The 18,529-nt window shown below is 29.8% G+C and overlaps 2 protein-coding genes and 1 pseudogene across 3 annotated transcripts; all 3 read right to left on the reverse strand.

Annotated features, from left to right (window-relative positions):
* Positions 1-1,553: 1,553 nt before the first annotated feature.
* On the reverse strand, positions 1,554-4,218 carry LOC100791281 (palmitoyl-acyl carrier protein thioesterase, chloroplastic). 2 transcript variants are annotated; one of them, XM_003522392.4, is made up of 6 exons: positions 3,730-4,218; positions 3,162-3,295; positions 2,931-3,044; positions 2,500-2,680; positions 2,254-2,322; positions 1,554-2,032 (listed from the first exon to the last, which is right to left on the reverse strand). In XM_003522392.4, exons 1-6 carry the CDS (start codon positions 4,129-4,131, stop codon positions 1,784-1,786), a joined length of 1,149 nt encoding a protein of 382 aa, XP_003522440.1. In that variant the 5' UTR covers positions 4,132-4,218; the 3' UTR covers positions 1,554-1,783. The 2 variants fall into 2 exon arrangements, with proteins under 2 accessions (XP_003522440.1, XP_040870922.1); XM_041014988.1 differs by having other exon boundaries at positions 3,825-4,028.
* Positions 4,219-6,455: 2,237 nt separating this feature from the next.
* LOC100791811 (palmitoyl-acyl carrier protein thioesterase, chloroplastic) lies at positions 6,456-10,867 on the reverse strand. The gene is made up of 6 exons (XM_003522393.5): positions 9,652-10,867; positions 8,618-8,751; positions 8,326-8,439; positions 7,857-8,034; positions 7,625-7,693; positions 6,456-7,006 (listed from the first exon to the last, which is right to left on the reverse strand). Exons 1-6 carry the CDS (start codon positions 10,060-10,062, stop codon positions 6,755-6,757), a joined length of 1,158 nt encoding a protein of 385 aa, XP_003522441.1. The 5' UTR covers positions 10,063-10,867; the 3' UTR covers positions 6,456-6,754.
* A 2,028-nt stretch (positions 10,868-12,895) lies between these two features.
* On the reverse strand, positions 12,896-17,859 carry LOC100792333 (palmitoyl-acyl carrier protein thioesterase, chloroplastic-like; annotated as a pseudogene).
* Positions 17,860-18,529: the final 670 nt, after the last annotated feature.

Below are 18,529 nucleotides of genomic sequence, written 5' to 3' on the forward strand. Positions count from 1 at the left end.
AGTTTGAAGTAATGAAGAAAATAAAAGAAATGCAAAACATCACCTTAATTAACCCGTGACTTGTGCATTTATCCTCCACGGCTTCATCCTACCCATGAGAAGAGAGAGAGAAAAATAAAACAAAACTTGTTTACGAAGGATATTCACTAATTGGAATTGGTCAGCAATAGCTCAGCAAGCTTTTCAGCATTTTTCTCCTCTATATAAAGATGCTTGGATTGGATTCTAATCAGCTTTCTTGGTAATCTCTTTTACTGAGTAGGAGCAGAGACAACAAGCCGCAAGCGTGCATATTGCTGGTTTTATATTTTTTTCGTATCTTTCTTTAGATCTTGTCAGCAAGAGAGTACATGTTTTGTTCTTCTATTTCTGTTTGGAGACTGCTATATTGCTGCTTCGGGCCTCATTCTAGGTTGGTTTTACTCTTAGGCCGTTGCTATTGGCACTGACACTTTTGAAATTGGCACTACCCACGTGGGTGCCTTTTATATCATCCCAAAATTGTCCCCGGACAAAAACACAATGAAATTGTGATTCTGTTGTCTTCTTGAGAGATAAAATAATAATAATAATGAAAACACATTTTTGTTATACACTTGTACAAAAAAATAATGATTCCGTTAACTTTTTTTCACCCTCAATAACACAACATAATCATGATTTTATTGTGTTATTTTATTTTCACCCCTATTGTGCAATGAAATTATAATTTTGTTGTGTTGATTAATACAACGGAATCATGTTTCTATTGTGTTATTTTTAATAAAAAAAGTGTTTTAATTAACATAACGGAATCATGATTCCATTGTGTTCTGGGTTGAGGAACACAACAAAATTATACTTTCATTGTGTTATTTTTTCAGAATTAAAAAAAATCACAAGGGAATCATACTTCTGTTGTGTATAAAAAATGAAAAAAAATCACCTTTGACAAATGAAAATGAGAAATGAAGGGAGAAGGGAGTTGGATGCACCTATAGGGAGGAGGAGAAAATGGTGGGGAGGGAAAGAGAAGAGAAGAATGGGGAAGAGGGAAGGAGAAGGGGTGGGGGGGTGGAGAAAAAGACAATTTGGTCTATTCCCACTACTTTTTAAAAAGTGAAGGTGAGAATCACAAAAGTGATAGCCGAAATGGTAGTTCTTTACTGTTATTTCCTTGAACTAAAACCCCATAATGGATGCAAAAAAGAAAAGCAAAAGGGAGGTTGCTATTCCCAATCATTTGGTCGCTATTTTCACCCCCAAGTTTTGTTTGTTATTTTTTTCTCTCCAAAAACATCCTTGATGGAAACGCATTTTCATTGTGTAATATACACAACCAAAACATGTTTCCTTTGTGTTACGGGTTCGTCCTCAATACATAACCAAAAATGGTTTCATGCATATAACTCTATAATTTATGGTTGCAAGTGTATGCATATCAGCTGTTTCCAACATTTTAACCACTTATTTTCAAGGATTCTTTTCGAGTCTGTACTCTGTAGATTAGGCAATTCAATCTCAGAACACTAAAATAATATTCAGACTGAGATATGTGTTGATATTTTAATCAGTTATTATCAACATGCTTCTATTATAACAAATTTCTCAATTATTAGCAATCTATAGTTCTTCTCACAGAAAGAATTTACAAAATAGGATAAATTGACAAATGTGTAATGAATGTAGAACTGAAAGAGTGAAAGGATTCTAGAAAGCAAAACCATAAGAGCAAAAAACAAACAGGAACATAGAAGAAGGGTACAGGGTCCACAGATACTGTGGTTTTTGTCAATGTTACGTATCACTGTTGCTTTTGCTTTAAATTCCATTCAGTTCTGGCTCGGATAACATCTGCTTTATATTGTTGCAGACGAAGCAAGTGTGTGTATTGCAGTTCGGGTTTTCTGTTCTTGGAATTATTATTGGACTCCATAACTCTTGCTGTTGGACATGTCATGGACTCCAACAAATTTGATTGTGTACATTCACGCCGAAACTCCAAAGTCATGCTTGTCATATTATAATGTTCTAGCACTTCAATTGGCACACTCTGCAACAACCATATTAATATGCCAAATCAACATTGGTACATATTACAGAAATGGTTTTTTTCTTCTTTTTAATTGGCAAATGTTAGTTGTTAATATGTTAGTTTTTGTATGTGGAATTAATCATCTCTAACGTGTATAATAAATAGAGTACTGAAAATTTGGCCACATATATAATTTGTTTTGCCATTTCTTGCAACTTGTTCTGTCAACCAATTCGTACCTCTAAAATCCATCCAATGTATTTCACATTGTTGACATGCTGGTTGGCATCCATGTCATTCCACCTTGGCTGTATTACATGGCAAAAGAAAGGGTTAATGCGATGATCTTAACGAAATATAATTGTGACATGCACTAGACACTATTATAGTTTTTGAGAAAGTAAAGTTAGACTAAAAGTGAAATGGTAATTGATAATAAAGAGGAGGGGGTGTAAAATTAAACTGAAATCAGATATCAAACTTACAGCCAGGCCAGATCGGATTCTCTGAGCAGTTTCATCAGTGAGTTTGTCTATCTTTTCAGAATCTGCTTCTTCGGTAGGAACGGCAAGCCTGTTATTAAGGTAAAAAGGAAGAAGCTCTTGCTTAACCTCTTCAGGGATCTTGGATAGTCTTCTTGTTTGTCTATTCATGATCACCCATGTGCTGCATGAGGCAAATTATTTTTAGCATATATATTGGCGAAACCTCAATGTAAGAGTCCACGAATGTTCGTTCAGTCAGTAAGGATTGAACTCATATCTCAAATGTGAGTTCTTGTTTGTGAAAACTTTGTTGGTGAATAATTTATAAGTAAGGACTATTTGAACCTTGAGGCCTTTCCTGATTAATCTCGAGACTTTACTCCTCTAATTTTTTTGTAAAGAAAAATGCATGAAAAGGATGAAATATGCACCTTGTTGCTCTTGTTATGATTTCTTTGGTGTAATGATCCCTGATTATCCAATCTCTTCGCATTCCATTCTTTCCTGCTGCATCAACCCAAGTATCAACTTCAATTTCGTCTCCCCTGTCACATTTATGTTCGTTTTATTAATTCTTTGAACTAAACAATCAAACATAAGAGCTCACAAATATTATGTATTGATATGCAAGGCAAAGGGTTGGAAGCATTATATTTATTTACCATTTGTTATATCTTTGCACTTGAACTTGAATACGAGTAACCACCCAAATGAGTTTTCTAAGGCTCATCTCGCGGGTTGCTCCAAATCCTTCTCCACCAATCCCGGAGCTGGTGACATGATTCAAAGCAGTTTCCTAAAAAATGATTGAATAATAAATTGCTTTGGTTCATTCATACACTCTATTCATCAAGCATTTTAAAATATTATTCATCTATGTTTATCTAGGTCTAATAAATTAATAATAAGATCTTCTATATGTCAGAATTCATCGGTATCATAAAGTCTAAATATACTGCACATATAAAGATCAAATGGTATTAATGGAAAGATCTCAGGATATTTTTGTTCAATTTTATGGTGTAATAATTGGCCATCAGATTAGAAAAACCATTAAGCCACGATTTTGAATCTGGCTAAGCAACCATGACACATTTTATGTTAATGAACAATATTGCAGAAATGAAGTAGAATGCAATTGGGGGTGTGTGGCTTAAAACTTAATGTATGTAGATAATTGTGAAAACGATATACTGAGTTATTCGTTGATGCTTGAATTGTGAAGCTAACCTGAAGAAAATTCATGATTGTCTCCATTGTGGCAGTTTTATCTGGTCCAATTTCATAAGACCTGATAACAAAAATTTGCCTAAATACAAACTTACCCTCCACAAACCTTCCACGCAAGCTGGTAACAATAGCTTCATCTGCTGCACTTTCATTTGCCAATTTCCCTGCTTGTAGAGGAGCCTCTGCCACGTTTATTCCATTCACATTCACTCTATTTGTTGTGTCCATTTTTCGAGGACTGTCATTGTAACTTGCACTCACCGATAAAAATCTTCGTTTGTTATTAGACATGTTAGTAGTGTTGCGTGGAGAACAAAAACTAAGCCTCAAAACATTATTATCCTTCTTTGCATCGCTTAAATTCCCTGGAAAATGTGAACCGATGTTGCTGATTGCCGCCATTGATCGATGCAATTGCTAGTTAATTAAGACCTCAAGTAGCTAAATAAGCTTATAGTGAATTCGGCAAGTGGGAATAATGAAAAAGTAATGTTAAATATAAGTCTAGCTCAAGTTTCTTGTTGAAGGGTAAATAGTTTCATTTCAAAAAGAGTGTACAATTTGTAGGTGCAACTAATGGTGAATTATTGGAAAGGCATAAAATCAATAACATTAGAGGAAGATGTCGGATTCGCAGCCCAACCACTTCATTCGAGTGGGAGAAAATAAGGTGAGAAATCCGTCGTTAACTTGCACGCAAAAATAGAAGATACTAGAGGTGTTGTTGCATATGTGCCATTCTAGCCATAAAAAATGGTGCGTACCACAATATTCATGTCCTTTAGAATAGGGCACCTCTAATTTATCTCTAAACAATAAAAAGTAGTTTGTGTAGGTAAGCGGTTTCCAATTCTCTTCCACATCAAGCTATTTCCATGGTGAGAATAATAAAACGTTAATTATTCAATGGCCAAGTAAAAGATATTTGAGGGGGGTAATAAGAACTTAAATAGGAAAGCCGAACTAGTTGACATATGAGATACTCGTTGATTGCAAAACATTGAAAGGGAAAAAGAAAAGTACGAAATATCGATGGATACATTTTTATTTGTACTTTAACCAATTATTATCAGTATATAATTTTAGAAAATTGCTAAATAGTATAATTTTTCTTTTACGAAAATTGATATTAACGCCTAAGTTAATTTCCATCGAATCCTTACTTTTGCTCTATTCTTTGCGTTATCATTTAGTCAATCCTGTTTATTTTACTACAATAAAAAATAGAGTCTATGTGACCCGAGTTAGATTGAGTTTTATTTATTTTTTGATTAAATTTAATTGGATTGGAATAAATTGATTTTATTTTTTATTTTTTTAACCTAATTTAACTTTAATTGAATTGGATTTGCTCATTAAAAAAAATTCTCCCATCTTTAAAGTCTTGAAAAAAAATTAAATAAATTTTCAAACTCAAAAATAGTAAGAGATATTTTTAAAAATTAATTTTACAATTACTCTTTGAATGGAAAAAAATAAAACATAAATCATAAGTCATATACCTAAAATTAATTTAAGTAACTCATTCATAATTATAAAATATAAAACTCATAACTTATCTAACAACTCACATTATTCATAAAACATATATTATTTTACAACTCAAAATACTTAAGTCAATGGTAATTACTAATTATAAAAACAAAGAAGTCTTAAACTATATAATAAAGAAAAGATAAACATAATTTGTATAAGTGCTTACTATAGGATTTTCTATATTAGTATTTATTTACTATTTAGCATACCATTAGTATTTTGCTATATGTTTGTTGGTGTATGCCAGCTCGATTGGATTTTGGTCGGGCCAAAACTTTAAACCCGTTACACAATCTAATTTTAATTGGTTTGTTAAAATAAAACAAATTCAATCCAGTAACTCAATCCAACCCATAAAAATCTAATTGGGTTGGGTTGGGTTGGATTAGACATATTCACATATTGGATGTGATCCTATTACACCCCTAGTTATGTAACAATCCTAAATCACATTTATTGACGGTCATAGTCCTCGAAAATAAAAATTAGACTTATTACACCTTTCATCTCCAAAGTTTTATAATAGATTTAACTTATAAGATTAACCATACACCCTAATTACAAATTTAGATAGTGTATCTTTAAATGACCTAAAATTGATTTTGAATAAAATTAATTTTTAGATTATGTGATTTATGTTTGGATGTCTTTATTAAAAAAATTAGGAGTAAAATTTAATATAATCTTTTTATCTCGTTCAAAAGTTATACTTGAAATTATTTTAACTCAATCAATTTTAAATTCTTTTCCAACGTAAAATCAAACATGTTGAAAATTTACCTTAAATCAATTCTATATTTTCAATACTATCATTTAGAATCAAATTGTGAAAAAATTTACACACATTAGGATCGGCCTAATGATAGGAACATGATAGATGTATAAAGACTTAAGTTTCATCCTCACATGGTCATTGTAGACAAAAACAAAATAATATAAAATATTATAATTTCAAGTCTAGTACAAATCAAAACAAAGAAAAAAATATCTATCCAAACAAATTTCACTATCAGTCATATCTATAGTCTTCACAAAGTCCCATATATATAACATATTTCAAAAGTGGAATTAATTACTTTCACATTTCTAAGACCCTTAAAATTTGGCCCATCTTTCGTTTTTTCTCATGAATCAAGTATGCTATGCGATGCATGGGAATCATCAGCTTGAGCAATCCATCAATTATTCTCCTTTATTTTATTTCGTTTAAAAATTTGAATTACTATTTCTAATAGGATTGAATCAAAACATCATTCTTCAGATTGAATGAATTAATACAACTTTTGCCATCATAGTCAAATTGTATAAATAAGCATATTTGGCAAATTATTAAACATGAGATAAAGGATCTAGAAAAGCAAGATCAGAAGAGTGAACAAAAACTAGCTAAAATTGTAGTAGTATGGTATTGGTTGGGTCCACATATGCCTCCATGCTATCATTGGTATATATATCACGCACAATTTAAAACCGTCATATATAACTTGCATCACTTGTGATTTTGCTTAAGATGCCATTCTGTTCTGGCTCGGACCAACTCGGCTTTAGTGTCTTGTAGACGAAGCAGGTGTATATATTGCAGGTCAGGTTTTGTGTTAACAGAGTCATTATTAGAGGCACCAGTCACGTTGGAGGATGAACTACTCATTGATTCCAACAAATCTGATTGAGTACATTCACGCCGAAACTCTAAAGTCATGCTTGTCATTTTATAATCTTCTAATACTTCTCTTGGCACACTCTGCACCAACCAAGTCAACATACCAATGCAAATGGTTAGTTCTTCTTACCTAGTGTGTTAATCATCACCCGGTAAATTTTACAAGAGTGTGTTTCTTTCACAAATTAAAAGTCTATTTCTAGAAATATAATGTAACATTTTTTATAAGTTTTAAAAAATTATTTCCCGGTATTGTTGATTTATGTGAATATCATAACTTTCTTTTTTACTTTCTCATGCTTTCATTCACATAAAGAGGGATGGGTGAGTGTGATATTTTCTTTAGAATATGATAAATTATTCTCTAATACACATGTAACTTCCATTTTGTACTTTTTTATTTAAATTATTTGGAATTTAAAAAAATATCCTAAGAATATTAAAATGTAACCAACATGTTTTTAAATCATATGAGTAGGAATTTTAAATAACACTGCTAATCTTATGGCTCCTATCATTCCGTGAAACAAACGTCCCTAAGAACAAGTACTATATGAGTGTCGTTATTAAGAGATCAAACATAGTCAATTTGCTAACAATGCTAATAGTGAAATAAAAAGTATAGTTACCACAGCCACGTTTCTCATATACATAATTTCGACATAGCTTGAAACTTTTTTTCGTCTATATGTTATGTACCTCTAAGATCCATCTGATGTATTTTACATTGTTAACATGCTGGTTAACATCCATGTCGTTCCACCCTGGCTGGTTTGCATGCAGATAAACAAGCAATCAATACAATGATATAGCGATAATCCAAATGTGGGAATAAAATTTTATAGCCCTTGAGGAAGATGGGAATCGAGTGAAGTGTTAATTAAGGGAGATGGGATTATTATTAAACCTAGAAATTTGCCATCAAACTTACAGTCACTCCATATCGAAAACTCTCAGCAGTGGAGTCAGTGAGCTTGTGTATCTTCTGATGATCTATTTCTTCCCTGGCAATGGCAAGCTTATTAAAGAAGAAAGGAACCAGTTCTTGTCTGACTTCTTCAGATATCTTGGATAATCTTCTTGTTTCTCTATTCATCATCGTCCATGTGCTGCATCAAGGAAATTATAGAAAATGGAGCTAATATTAAGAGGTTAGTGACTAATTATGAAAACTGAATGAGAAATGCTAGTAACATATGTCAAGCATACTTTTTTATTGATTGAAATTTATTAAAAACTATAAAATTTTATAAGCCCATATCTTATTTAACGAGTGTCACCTGTGACTTTATAATTTCTAATAAGTTTTAACTAATGCTAAAATGTACACTATGTGACAAGGAGTGTGCTAAAAAATATGCTATCAGCACTTCTCAAATCATAAGGAAGAACTATTGTACCTAGTTGCTTTTGCTATGATCTCTTTGGTATAATGATCCCTGATTATCCAATCTCTCCGAATCCCATTCTTTCCGGCAATATCAAACCAAGTATCAACCTCAATTTCCTCCCCCCTGTCGTATTCATCATTTTGTCTTTAAGCAAACCATCATAGTATTCCTTACAAATGAAAATCGTATTAAAAGCACCTTGGACAAATTCTTTAAAAAGGAGTAGTATTGTAGTATTATTAGAGGCAGAGGAAGGGGCAGGGACAGATACATGCATCGTGTATAAATGGATAAATTTTACCATTTGCTATATCTCTGTACTTGAACTTGAATACGAGTAACAACCCATATGAGTTTGCGAAGGTCCATTTCGTGAGTAGCTCCAAAATCGTTTTGACTTACCCCACAGTTGGACATATGATTTAGACAAGTTTCCTGAACCATTGTACATGCAGGTCACCGAGACTATTCTCCATCGTATGGTCAAAATAGTATAAGAATACGAAAGTATATGAGCAAGATAAACTCATATCCTCTCATATATGTTTGGTGCATACAAGAAAACCCAATAGATAATTAATAATATAAATTATATGCAATTAATAAAATTACTCCTGTAAATTAAAAGTGATGGCAAAAGTAGGAACGAAGATAGTAGCAGCAGTGGTGACTGGTGACAGCTATAGTGGGGTTGCAACTGTGATATAACAATGGAAGTGACATCTTGAAAAAAACAATAATAATAGAAATGACTAGGGACAATGGTTAGAGTAGCAACGGGAGCAATCTCGGCAACGGTTGTGTTGTGATTTATGAAGCACAAACACTTCCATATAGTTAATGTCTAAAATATAGGATGCAAACACATAATATACACGTATAAACATAGAAATTCTAATTAAATAAAATGTAAATAATATATAACAAAATTTTCAAATTGATAATATATTTATCTTTTTAAACCAATATTATATGTTTTTTTAAATATATCAATTGTATAAGAGTGACGAAATAAGTGTTCAAGAAAAAAATAAAATAATTTTTGAATCAAACATTTAATAATAAGTGTCGAACAATTGTCCATATGTGTGATGTCAGAAATCTATATGACATGACGGTACCTCAAACAAGAAAAATGTTTATACTTCATAGATTATGATGCACGTAACAAGAAAAGTGTTTATACTTCACAGGAATGACAATAATAACAACAGAAATAAATGTGATATTGGACTATTGTTGGTGGTGTAACAAATAAATTATATAATGTGTAGTGAAGGTAAAAAGAAATTATATTGTAAGATCTTCAAATAGGTTATGATGTATTAAGCTAACCTGGAGAAAATTCATTAGTGTCTCCACGGTGATAGTTTTATCCGGGCCAATTTCGTAAGATCTGACAAAGAAAATTTGCCTATATACAGACCTGTCTTTCACAAACCTTCCACGAAACAAGGTAACAAGGGTTGTATGTTGTTTGTTTTCATTTGCCAACTTTCCTGCTGCAGGATGAATCATTGGAACATGTTTTATTTCATTGATTGTGCCCATTATTCTCCCAGGACTACATTGAGAACTTGCAGTCACCAACAATGAAAATCTTCGTTTATTGTTCAATGCAATATTAGTGTTGCATGAGGAATTAAAGTTTGGCTTCAAAAACTCCCTTCCCTTGTTCTTGTTGACATTGCACCAATTTCCTCGAAATTGTAGCCCCATGTTGATGGGTGCCACCATTGATGTCATTGCTTAATTGAACGAGAAATTAATTTGATATGGAAATTAAGTAGAACTGATGTTTGCTTCTAGCCATGCTTCTAATTTATGCATTCTGTCTCCGGACTTTCGGGCGTGTCTAGTAATGAAGTGTGTAACTCAAAAGATGAAAAATAAATGTTGAATTAATGACATTCCCGAAAGCATTTCGGTTCTGTCGTTTGTCACGTTTAATTTTGTTTTATCCTTGATTAAATATGTATCAGTTCGGAGAAACAGCAATGTCGTGTGCCACATGTTTTGGTTGCTTTTTCTCAACTGAAAACAAAAGCAAGCGCGATCCAACACAACTACTTCTACATGAGAAGGAAAACGATTTTTTGGACGCTTGTTACATCTATTTATTTTAAATATTCTATCAATACTTTATATTTTTTTATTTTTATTTTCGTATCACATCATAAATCCTATTATATTTATATATTTTTTTCTTTTTAACTCTCTCTAGGTGTAAGATAATATGATAGGTGTTCATTAAAATATTTTTATTAGTATTATGATATGATGTAATATGAAGAAAGAGTTAGAAAAAAAAAGTATTAATGAGATGCTTTTAAATTTTGGGAGTTCAAATATTATTATTCAACCCAAAATTAAGAATGATGTACTCAAATTGTTCTTACTTTTTTTCATTTCACTTCCTTACTTCGTCCTCTTTCTTTGATTTCAAGTCTTTAAACTAATGCATTTAGTTTTCTAGCAACTTTTATAACCCTTTTGAATTGAAGTTTCTTGCACATTATTTCACATATTTCAAGCGTGCATCCTTTATATTTCCAAATATTCTTTTACTTTCGAAGTTAAGTATGTATATTCTTTTGCAAAATTTACAGCCTTTTCGTTCTAAATTTCTTTCAGTTTAGCTGCTCTCTTTTAGATGTCTGCATTTAATTTTTGGTTTAAATTCTTTTATATTTCTGAAATTTACATACCTTTTTATATTTTGGCTATTTTTGGTAAATCATTTTAGCTAATTTTTAAATTTTGTTTACTAACAGTAAAACTTGTTTTGTTATTTGATAAAAAAAAATTAATGACTCAAATATTTGTTGAAATGCTACTTGAAATAATAATAACTTTTAGCTTTTAGTTTTTTCTATTTTATTCTTAAAATATTTAATAAATTTTCTTATTACCATTGTTTAAATAGTTTTATTGTTTATTAAATTGTTTAATTTAATAATTACACTATTTATTTTATTATTTTAGCATTATACATCAAGATATTGATAATGATATATGATAGATTTATTTTATTTTATTTTTGCTACTACATTTTATAATTTTTTATATTACACTATTTAGTTTAACCATTATACTAGTTATAATATTTAATTTATTATTTCAACATCATATTTTTCAAAATTGACAATCATAAATGTTGAATTATTTTTTAATAATTTTATATTAGATATTTTGTTTTAACTATTACAGTAAATAACATGATAAAAGTACAATGTCTACTCAAATATATATATTTTTTTACTTTAAAAATATTTTAAGATATAGTATAAGATTAATAGTTAAATACACAATTTGAAAAAAAAATTAATAATTAAAAATAAAATGTAATTAAAATAATTTATCTAAAATATAATTAAAAGAGTTTAAAATTAATAAAAAAATAAAATTATAACACTTCAAAACATATTTTTATCCATAAAATAAAATTAAAATGTATATAAAAATATCATATAAATATGTTCAATATTGTTATTTTATATTTTTTAACTATATCAACAAATAATTTTATCATATATTTATGATTTAATAAGCTAGTTTAAAAGTCTTTAACTAGGTATCAATTTTTAATTTTTAACTAATTTTTCAATTAGTTTTATTGAACATATCATTTTTCATTAAATTTTGATTTCATTTCTTTTAAATTACATTTTTTATTTATGCAATTTTGTTTCTTTAAGAACTTTGTATTGATATTTTATCAATTACTTTGGTCAATTTGATCAATTGAAAATTTAGTTCAATTAATTGCCGGCCGAGATTAAGTCAAACCAATATTTTTTTGCACAAACATCTAACTTCTTCAAGATCACAAGTTCATAATAGACTTCAATTATTTTACAAACAAATTCTTTTATAAGCAACGAGTTTTTCTTTTGTATAATATAAACAACGAATTTTATTAATGTTTTGTTTGGTAGAGGGAGAAGAATTTGAGAGAGAGAGAGAGCAAGTTGATAGGTGAGAAAGGGAAAAAAATTAGGTAGGAAATAAGTGAAAATAGAGATTATTTGATTAAAGAAAAATAAAATCAAATAGAGAGAAAATCAAATATATATATATATATATATATATAATCAGTTTTATATAGACGAAAAATGGTTGGATTGTCGCAATGAATGATGGTTTACTGTTCGTTTTTGCGTGGAAATCTTTTCACGTGGGTCTCACAAGTTTTTCCAAAATTTCCATGACTGTGCATGCTTAACAAGCAAAGGAAGAGCGCAAAAGTTTGTACAGTTCCCTTTCTTTCTTCCACATTTCTTTGCTGCCAAACAAACCGTAAGAGTGAAAATGGTTGCTTTGAGCAGAAGGGTGCCCAAAAAGCAAGGCTTTCTAGTTTTTACATAACGCATCCTGTTTGCATAATATATAACCACATAATGCTATATGAGTCCTATATCACCATACCCCCTCACATAAGCATTCTTGAAATTTTTGATAGTAAAACAGCCACTAAACCTCATAAAATGAATTTTTTTGAAAAATAGATATATGTATTGTCGCAAAACATCCACAACAGATTTCACCTACCCCATCCAAAGCATCCACAGTTTTCAATTCATAACCTTGCATCACTTGTGTTTTGCTTAAGATGCCATTCTGTTCTGGCTTGGACCAACTCGGCTTTAGTGTCTTGTAGACGAAGCAGGTGTATATATATTGCAGGTCAGGTTTTGTGTTAACAGAGTCATTATTAGAGGCACCAATCACGGATGGACTACTCATTGATTCCAACAAATCTGATTGAGTACATTCACACCGAAACTCTAAAGTCATGCTTGTCATTTTATAATCTTCTAATACTTCTCTTGGCACACTCTGCACCAACCAAATCAACATACCCAATGGTTATTTCTTCTTACATTTCATGTTAATCATCAGCAAATTTATAAAATGTATAACATTGCACAACTGTTTTGAGGGACTTAAGTGGTCAAACATAGCCAATTTGCTGACAATATTTACTAGTAAAAAAAAACAGAATCTAGACATAACTGTCACGTTTTCTGGCATACATTATTTTGTCATAGCTTGGAACTTTTTGTTTATTGTCAAATATGTTAATTACCTCTAAGATCCATGTGATGTATTTCACATTGTTAACATATTGGTTAACATCCATGTCGTTCCTCCCTGGCTGGTTTGCATGCAGATAAAAAAGCAGTCAATACAAATATTCAATGATATTATAACCATAATCCAAATGTGGGACTAGAATTTTATGGACCTTGAGGAAGAAGGGAATCGAGTGAAGTGTTATTGAACCTAAAACTTTGTTATCAAACTTACAGTCACACCAAATCGAAAACTCTCATCAGTGGCATCAGTGAGATTTTCTATCTTCTGATGATCTATTTCTTCCCTGGAGATGGGAAACCTATTAAATTAGAAAGGGACAAGTTCTTGTCTAACTTCTTCAGGTATCTTGCATAATCTTCTTGTTTCTCTATTCACGATTGCCCATGTACTGCATCAAGGAAATGATAGAAAATGGAGCAAATATTATGGGTTATATAGTTAGTAATTATGAAAATTGAAAGAAATGTTACTAACACTAACACTGTTACGAACACAACTTTTGTATTTGGTTGAAATATATTGGAAATTGCACAATTTTGTGAGTCCAATGCTTATAAGAGTGCGTTAACTAACATTAGAAAATGTTATAAGGAATGTGTATGATAGTGTGTATTTGTATTTCTTAAACTAAAAAGGATAAACCATTGCAACTGGTTGCTTTAGCTATGATCTCTTTCGTGTAATGATCCCTGATTATCCAATCTCTTCGCGTACCATTCTTTCCGGCAACATCAAACCCAGTTTCAACTTCAATTTCATCCTTCCTGTCATATTTATGTTTTTGTCTTTGAGCAAACCATCAATGCAAATATTCCTTAAAAATGTAAATCGAATTAAAAGTACTTTGTACAATTGCTTAATTTACGATTACCACTACCCCAACGTCTTATACTAAGTAGTATAAGAGGTTGGGAAAGAGGTAATCATAAGCATCTTGTATATAAATGGATAGATACATGTTTACCATTTATTATATCTCTTTACTTGAACCTGAAAACGAATAACAACCCAAATGATCGAGATTGCGAAGGTCCATTTCCTGAGTAGCTCCAAAATCGTTCTGACTTCCCCCACAGCTGAATATATGGTTTAGAGCAGTTTCCTGAACCATTTTATATGCAGGTCATCGAGACGATTTTTCATTCCTCTGGTTCATTAATGCTCTATCTATTCATCAAGTGATTCAAAACATTATGATCATTAACGGTGATCTTTTTGTACCTTATGTTCTTTTATACTCATCAATCTATAACTTGTATTTCTTTTTCTCTCATCACTTCTTATACAGATGGAATTGTCTGGAATTGTCTTATTTTTACAGTGGACTTGCTTGTATAAACATCTCTTGAAGCAATTCTAGGAAAAAAAATAAGAAATAAAATATAAAACAAGTTTCTCTATTAGCTAAAATTAGCTTATATATGCATAAGTTAATTAATTTGTAAAATTTTTCATACTTAACTCTAATTAATAAAAGTTGATTTTGAACTCATCTATAAACTAATTTTAACTTAGAAAAAGTTTATTTAATTTTCTTTTCTTCTTATTTTTTTCTCTTAAAAATATTCCAAGAAATTTATCCAAATTGACACATTATAAATTTAATCATTTGACAAGTAATTTTTTACACACTTTTAAATGCCCATTCAATTTTGTGGTCACAAGTATGAATAGGAAAAGCAATTAGCAAAATAAGCTGTGATACTTTCGTGTGTTAGGTGCATACAAGAAAATCTAATAGACAGTAATATAAATTGTATGCAAATAATAAATTTGCTCCTATAAAAAGTGATGGTATTGGTGGGAACGACTAATGGTGACATAATCATGAAAATTGTGATGATGGTGTAATGGTACTGATAACAATAATAATAGTGTTAATAATTTGGTAATGGTTATAATAGTAGAATAATGAGTAAATTTATTTAAACTTAAAAAAATAATTTTAAAGAAATTAATTTTTGTATAAATGTTTTTTTAAGAAACATATAAGATTTAGACAACAAAATTTTCCGTTACTTATTTTACTTACAAAATTCAAATTTTTTTATAAAAAAAAAAACTATTAAAAAACCTAAGCTACTTATTTTTAGAGAACAAAATTTTTCATTACTTTCTCAATTTGAGTTTATTTTAATTTATTTTAAATATGTTTATTTGTTATGAATTCTTAATTTATTTTATAAAATTAAAAATAATTATTTTTAACTTTAAAATTTTTCATTACATAAAATAAAGTGACTAAAATGAATAAATAATATAGTTAAATAAAATTTTTATATTTTTCAATTTAAATATTTATAATTTTTATTCTTTAACTTTAATTTTAGTTTCACAATTTTTTCAAAAAAAATTATAGTTAATTTTACGAATACTTAATTATAACAACGTATTTATTAAATACTTTTCAATATATATTGTCAACGATGGTGATAAAGGTATTGGTGAAATAGGCAACAATAATAATGATTTCATAAAAGATGTTTATAATTAAATTTTAATGTTATTCACATATTTTAAATTATGATCCAAGGACTCTAACCAACTATTGCATCATCAATCAATAACTTTATATAAATGGTGAATTAAATGTAAATCGTATTAAAAATATTCTGTACAATTGCTTTAAAAGTAGTATAAGAGGCTGGGAAGGGGAAGTTAGTGTATATACTAATGGATAGATAGATGTTTACCATTTGCTATATCTCTGTACTTGAACCTGAATATACGATTAACAACCCAAATGAGTTTGCGAAGTTCCATTTCCTGAGTAGCTCCAAAATTGTTCTGACTTGCCCCAAAGCTGGAGACATGTTTTAGTGCAGTTTCCTGAACCATTTTATATGTAGGTCATCGTGACTATCTTTCATTCCTCTGCTTCATTAATGCTCTATTTTTCAAATGTTGGCAAAGCAATATGGTCATGAACTGTGATGTTTTCGCACCCTATATGCTCTTTTACACTCATCAATCAATAACTTGTATTTATTATTCTCTCATCACTTTTTATATAGAAGGAATTGTCTAGCTAGAATTTTCTAGCATTTGTCAATTACTGTAGTTTTTTACACACACTTTGATGCTTGAAACTTTTTTTTTAAAACAATTTGTGACTACTAAGGAACCGCCGCCAACAATTGCTTTTAAGGCCACAAATTACTAGTTAAAAAGTAATTCATAGTGATTTTTTAGCTGTGACAAATTATTTAAAAATTAAAAAATAATTTAATAAAGCAAAGTTATACGATTTATTCATTTTTGTAATTTTTTTCAAAAGCTACTCATTTTTTGTAATAATTTCAAACAATTATGCCATTTTGGTGGAACTGCCCTTTTTAGCAACTTATGCAAAACTTATTTACGCAGTCCCCTCTTTGAATATTGACTCAACCTAAAATATCATCTTTTTAAAATTTCCATTGGTTTCTCAATTTGAGTATTTCATCCGCTTTCTCAATAAATAATTCTCATGTATCTTAGTTTATTTAAAATTATGTTTATTTATTGTGGAGTATTAATTATTTTTAAATTATTTATTTTAGAAAGAAAAAAATAATTATTTTTTATTTTTAAAATTTCCATTGCATAAAATTAAAAAAGTAAATAAAATGAATAAACAATATAGTTAAATAAAATTTTGATATCTTAAAATTTATAATTTTTATTCTTTAAATTGAATTTAAATTTCTTATTTTAAAAAAATTGTAGTTAAGTTTTTAAAAGTCTTGATTACATCAATATATTTATTAAATACTTTTGGGATTATTAAAGAAATACTTTTTTTGATTTTTATATATTGACAATAATGGTTATGGAGGTAGAGATTGTGGTGATTTAGGGGGATATATTGGTGGTCTTGTAATAGATGCTTATAATTAGGTTTTAATCTTAGTCACAATTTTTTTTAATTGTGGTCAAGGACTTTAACCAACTACTGAATCATCAATAACCCCCAATTATATGATATATTCATGAATCAGCTGTAGGTTTGATGAAGCAAAAGATGTTAATTAATTAAGCTAACCGGGAAAAAATTCATTAGTGTCTCCATGGTGATAGTTTTATCAGGTTCAATTTCGTAACACCTAACAAAGAAATTAGTCTGCCTATATACAAATTAACCTGTACGTCCTCCACAAACCTTCCACGAAACAAGGTAACAATTTGTTCTGTGTTAATTTCATTTGCCAACTTGCCTGCTGTGAGATGAACCAATGGAACATGTTTCATTCCATTGATTGTATTTGTGTCCATTCCCTCAGGACTACATTGAGAACTTGCAGTGATTACCAACTATGAAAATCTTCGTTTATTATTAAATGTATTTGTGTTGCATGAGGAATTAAAGCTTGTCTTCAAAAACTCCCCTCCCTTGTTGGCATTGCACCAATTTCCTCGAAATTGTAGCCCCATGTTGATGTGTGCCACCACCGTTGATGTCATTGCTGAATTCAACGAGAAATGTGAAGTAGGCACAGTTGAACACTACATGGAAAGGCACAGTTTGTTTCTAGCCATGCATGCTTCTAACTTATACTACATTCTTTCCTCGTACGGACCGTGTCTAGTGATGAAGTGCGTGACTAATTAATTAAGGTTATTGTTCAAAAGATGTCTAATAAATGAATTAATAACGTATACGAAAGCATTTGAGTTCTGTCGTTTGTCACGTTTGACCTTTTGTTTTATCTTTAAATGGATATTTATCAGTTCGGAGAAACAGCAATGTCATGTGCTACATGTTTAGTTTAATTTGGTTGCTCTTTCTCAACTTGAAACAAAAGCCCTATAGGATGTTTACGGGTTGGTTGAATTTGGATAAATCTGTTATTTAAATTGATTAAAATTTTACCATTAAAGTTGGGTTGGATTTTTTTCTTTTTTCTTTTTTCCTTTTAAACCCAATTCAACCTCATCATAAATAGGTGGGTCAGATTAGGTTAATTGGGTCTTAATATTTAGAAAATGATTTTATTTTTAAGAAAATATTTTTTTTAAAAAAATATTTTTTTCTTAAAATTTGTAATTATATAATAATTAAATGCATTTAAAAGAGATGCAATTGTAAAAATATTTGACTACTATAATTAATAATTTGAATGCTAATACAATA

This window comes from Glycine max, chromosome 4, assembly GCF_000004515.6.
Source record: "Glycine max cultivar Williams 82 chromosome 4, Glycine_max_v4.0, whole genome shotgun sequence".
In the NCBI taxonomy this organism is placed as follows: domain Eukaryota; kingdom Viridiplantae; phylum Streptophyta; class Magnoliopsida; order Fabales; family Fabaceae; genus Glycine; species Glycine max.

What these genes read in the sequence shown, in the direction of transcription:
- LOC100791281 (XM_003522392.4), bottom strand. Translation starts at nt 4,131, where the DNA reads ATGGCGGCAATCAGCAACATCGGTTCACATTTTCCAGGGAATTTAAGC. An exon ending in GTGCAAAGATATAACAAATG is followed by an intron (nt 3,045 to 3,161) that starts GTAAATAAATAT and finishes TAAATGTGACAG; the next exon opens with GGGAGACGAAATTGAAGTTG. An exon ending in GAATCCGATCTGGCCTGGCT is followed by an intron (nt 2,323 to 2,499) that starts GTAAGTTTGATA and finishes CATGTAATACAG; the next exon opens with CCAAGGTGGAATGACATGGA.
- LOC100791811 (XM_003522393.5), bottom strand. Translation starts at nt 10,062, where the DNA reads ATGACATCAATGGTGGCACCCATCAACATGGGGCTACAATTTCGAGGA. An exon ending in ATCATAGCAAAAGCAACTAG is followed by an intron (nt 8,035 to 8,325) that starts GTACAATAGTTC and finishes TCCTTGATGCAG; the next exon opens with CACATGGACGATGATGAATA. An exon ending in ACATCAGATGGATCTTAGAG is followed by an intron (nt 7,007 to 7,624) that starts GTACATAACATA and finishes TGGTTGGTGCAG; the next exon opens with AGTGTGCCAAGAGAAGTATT.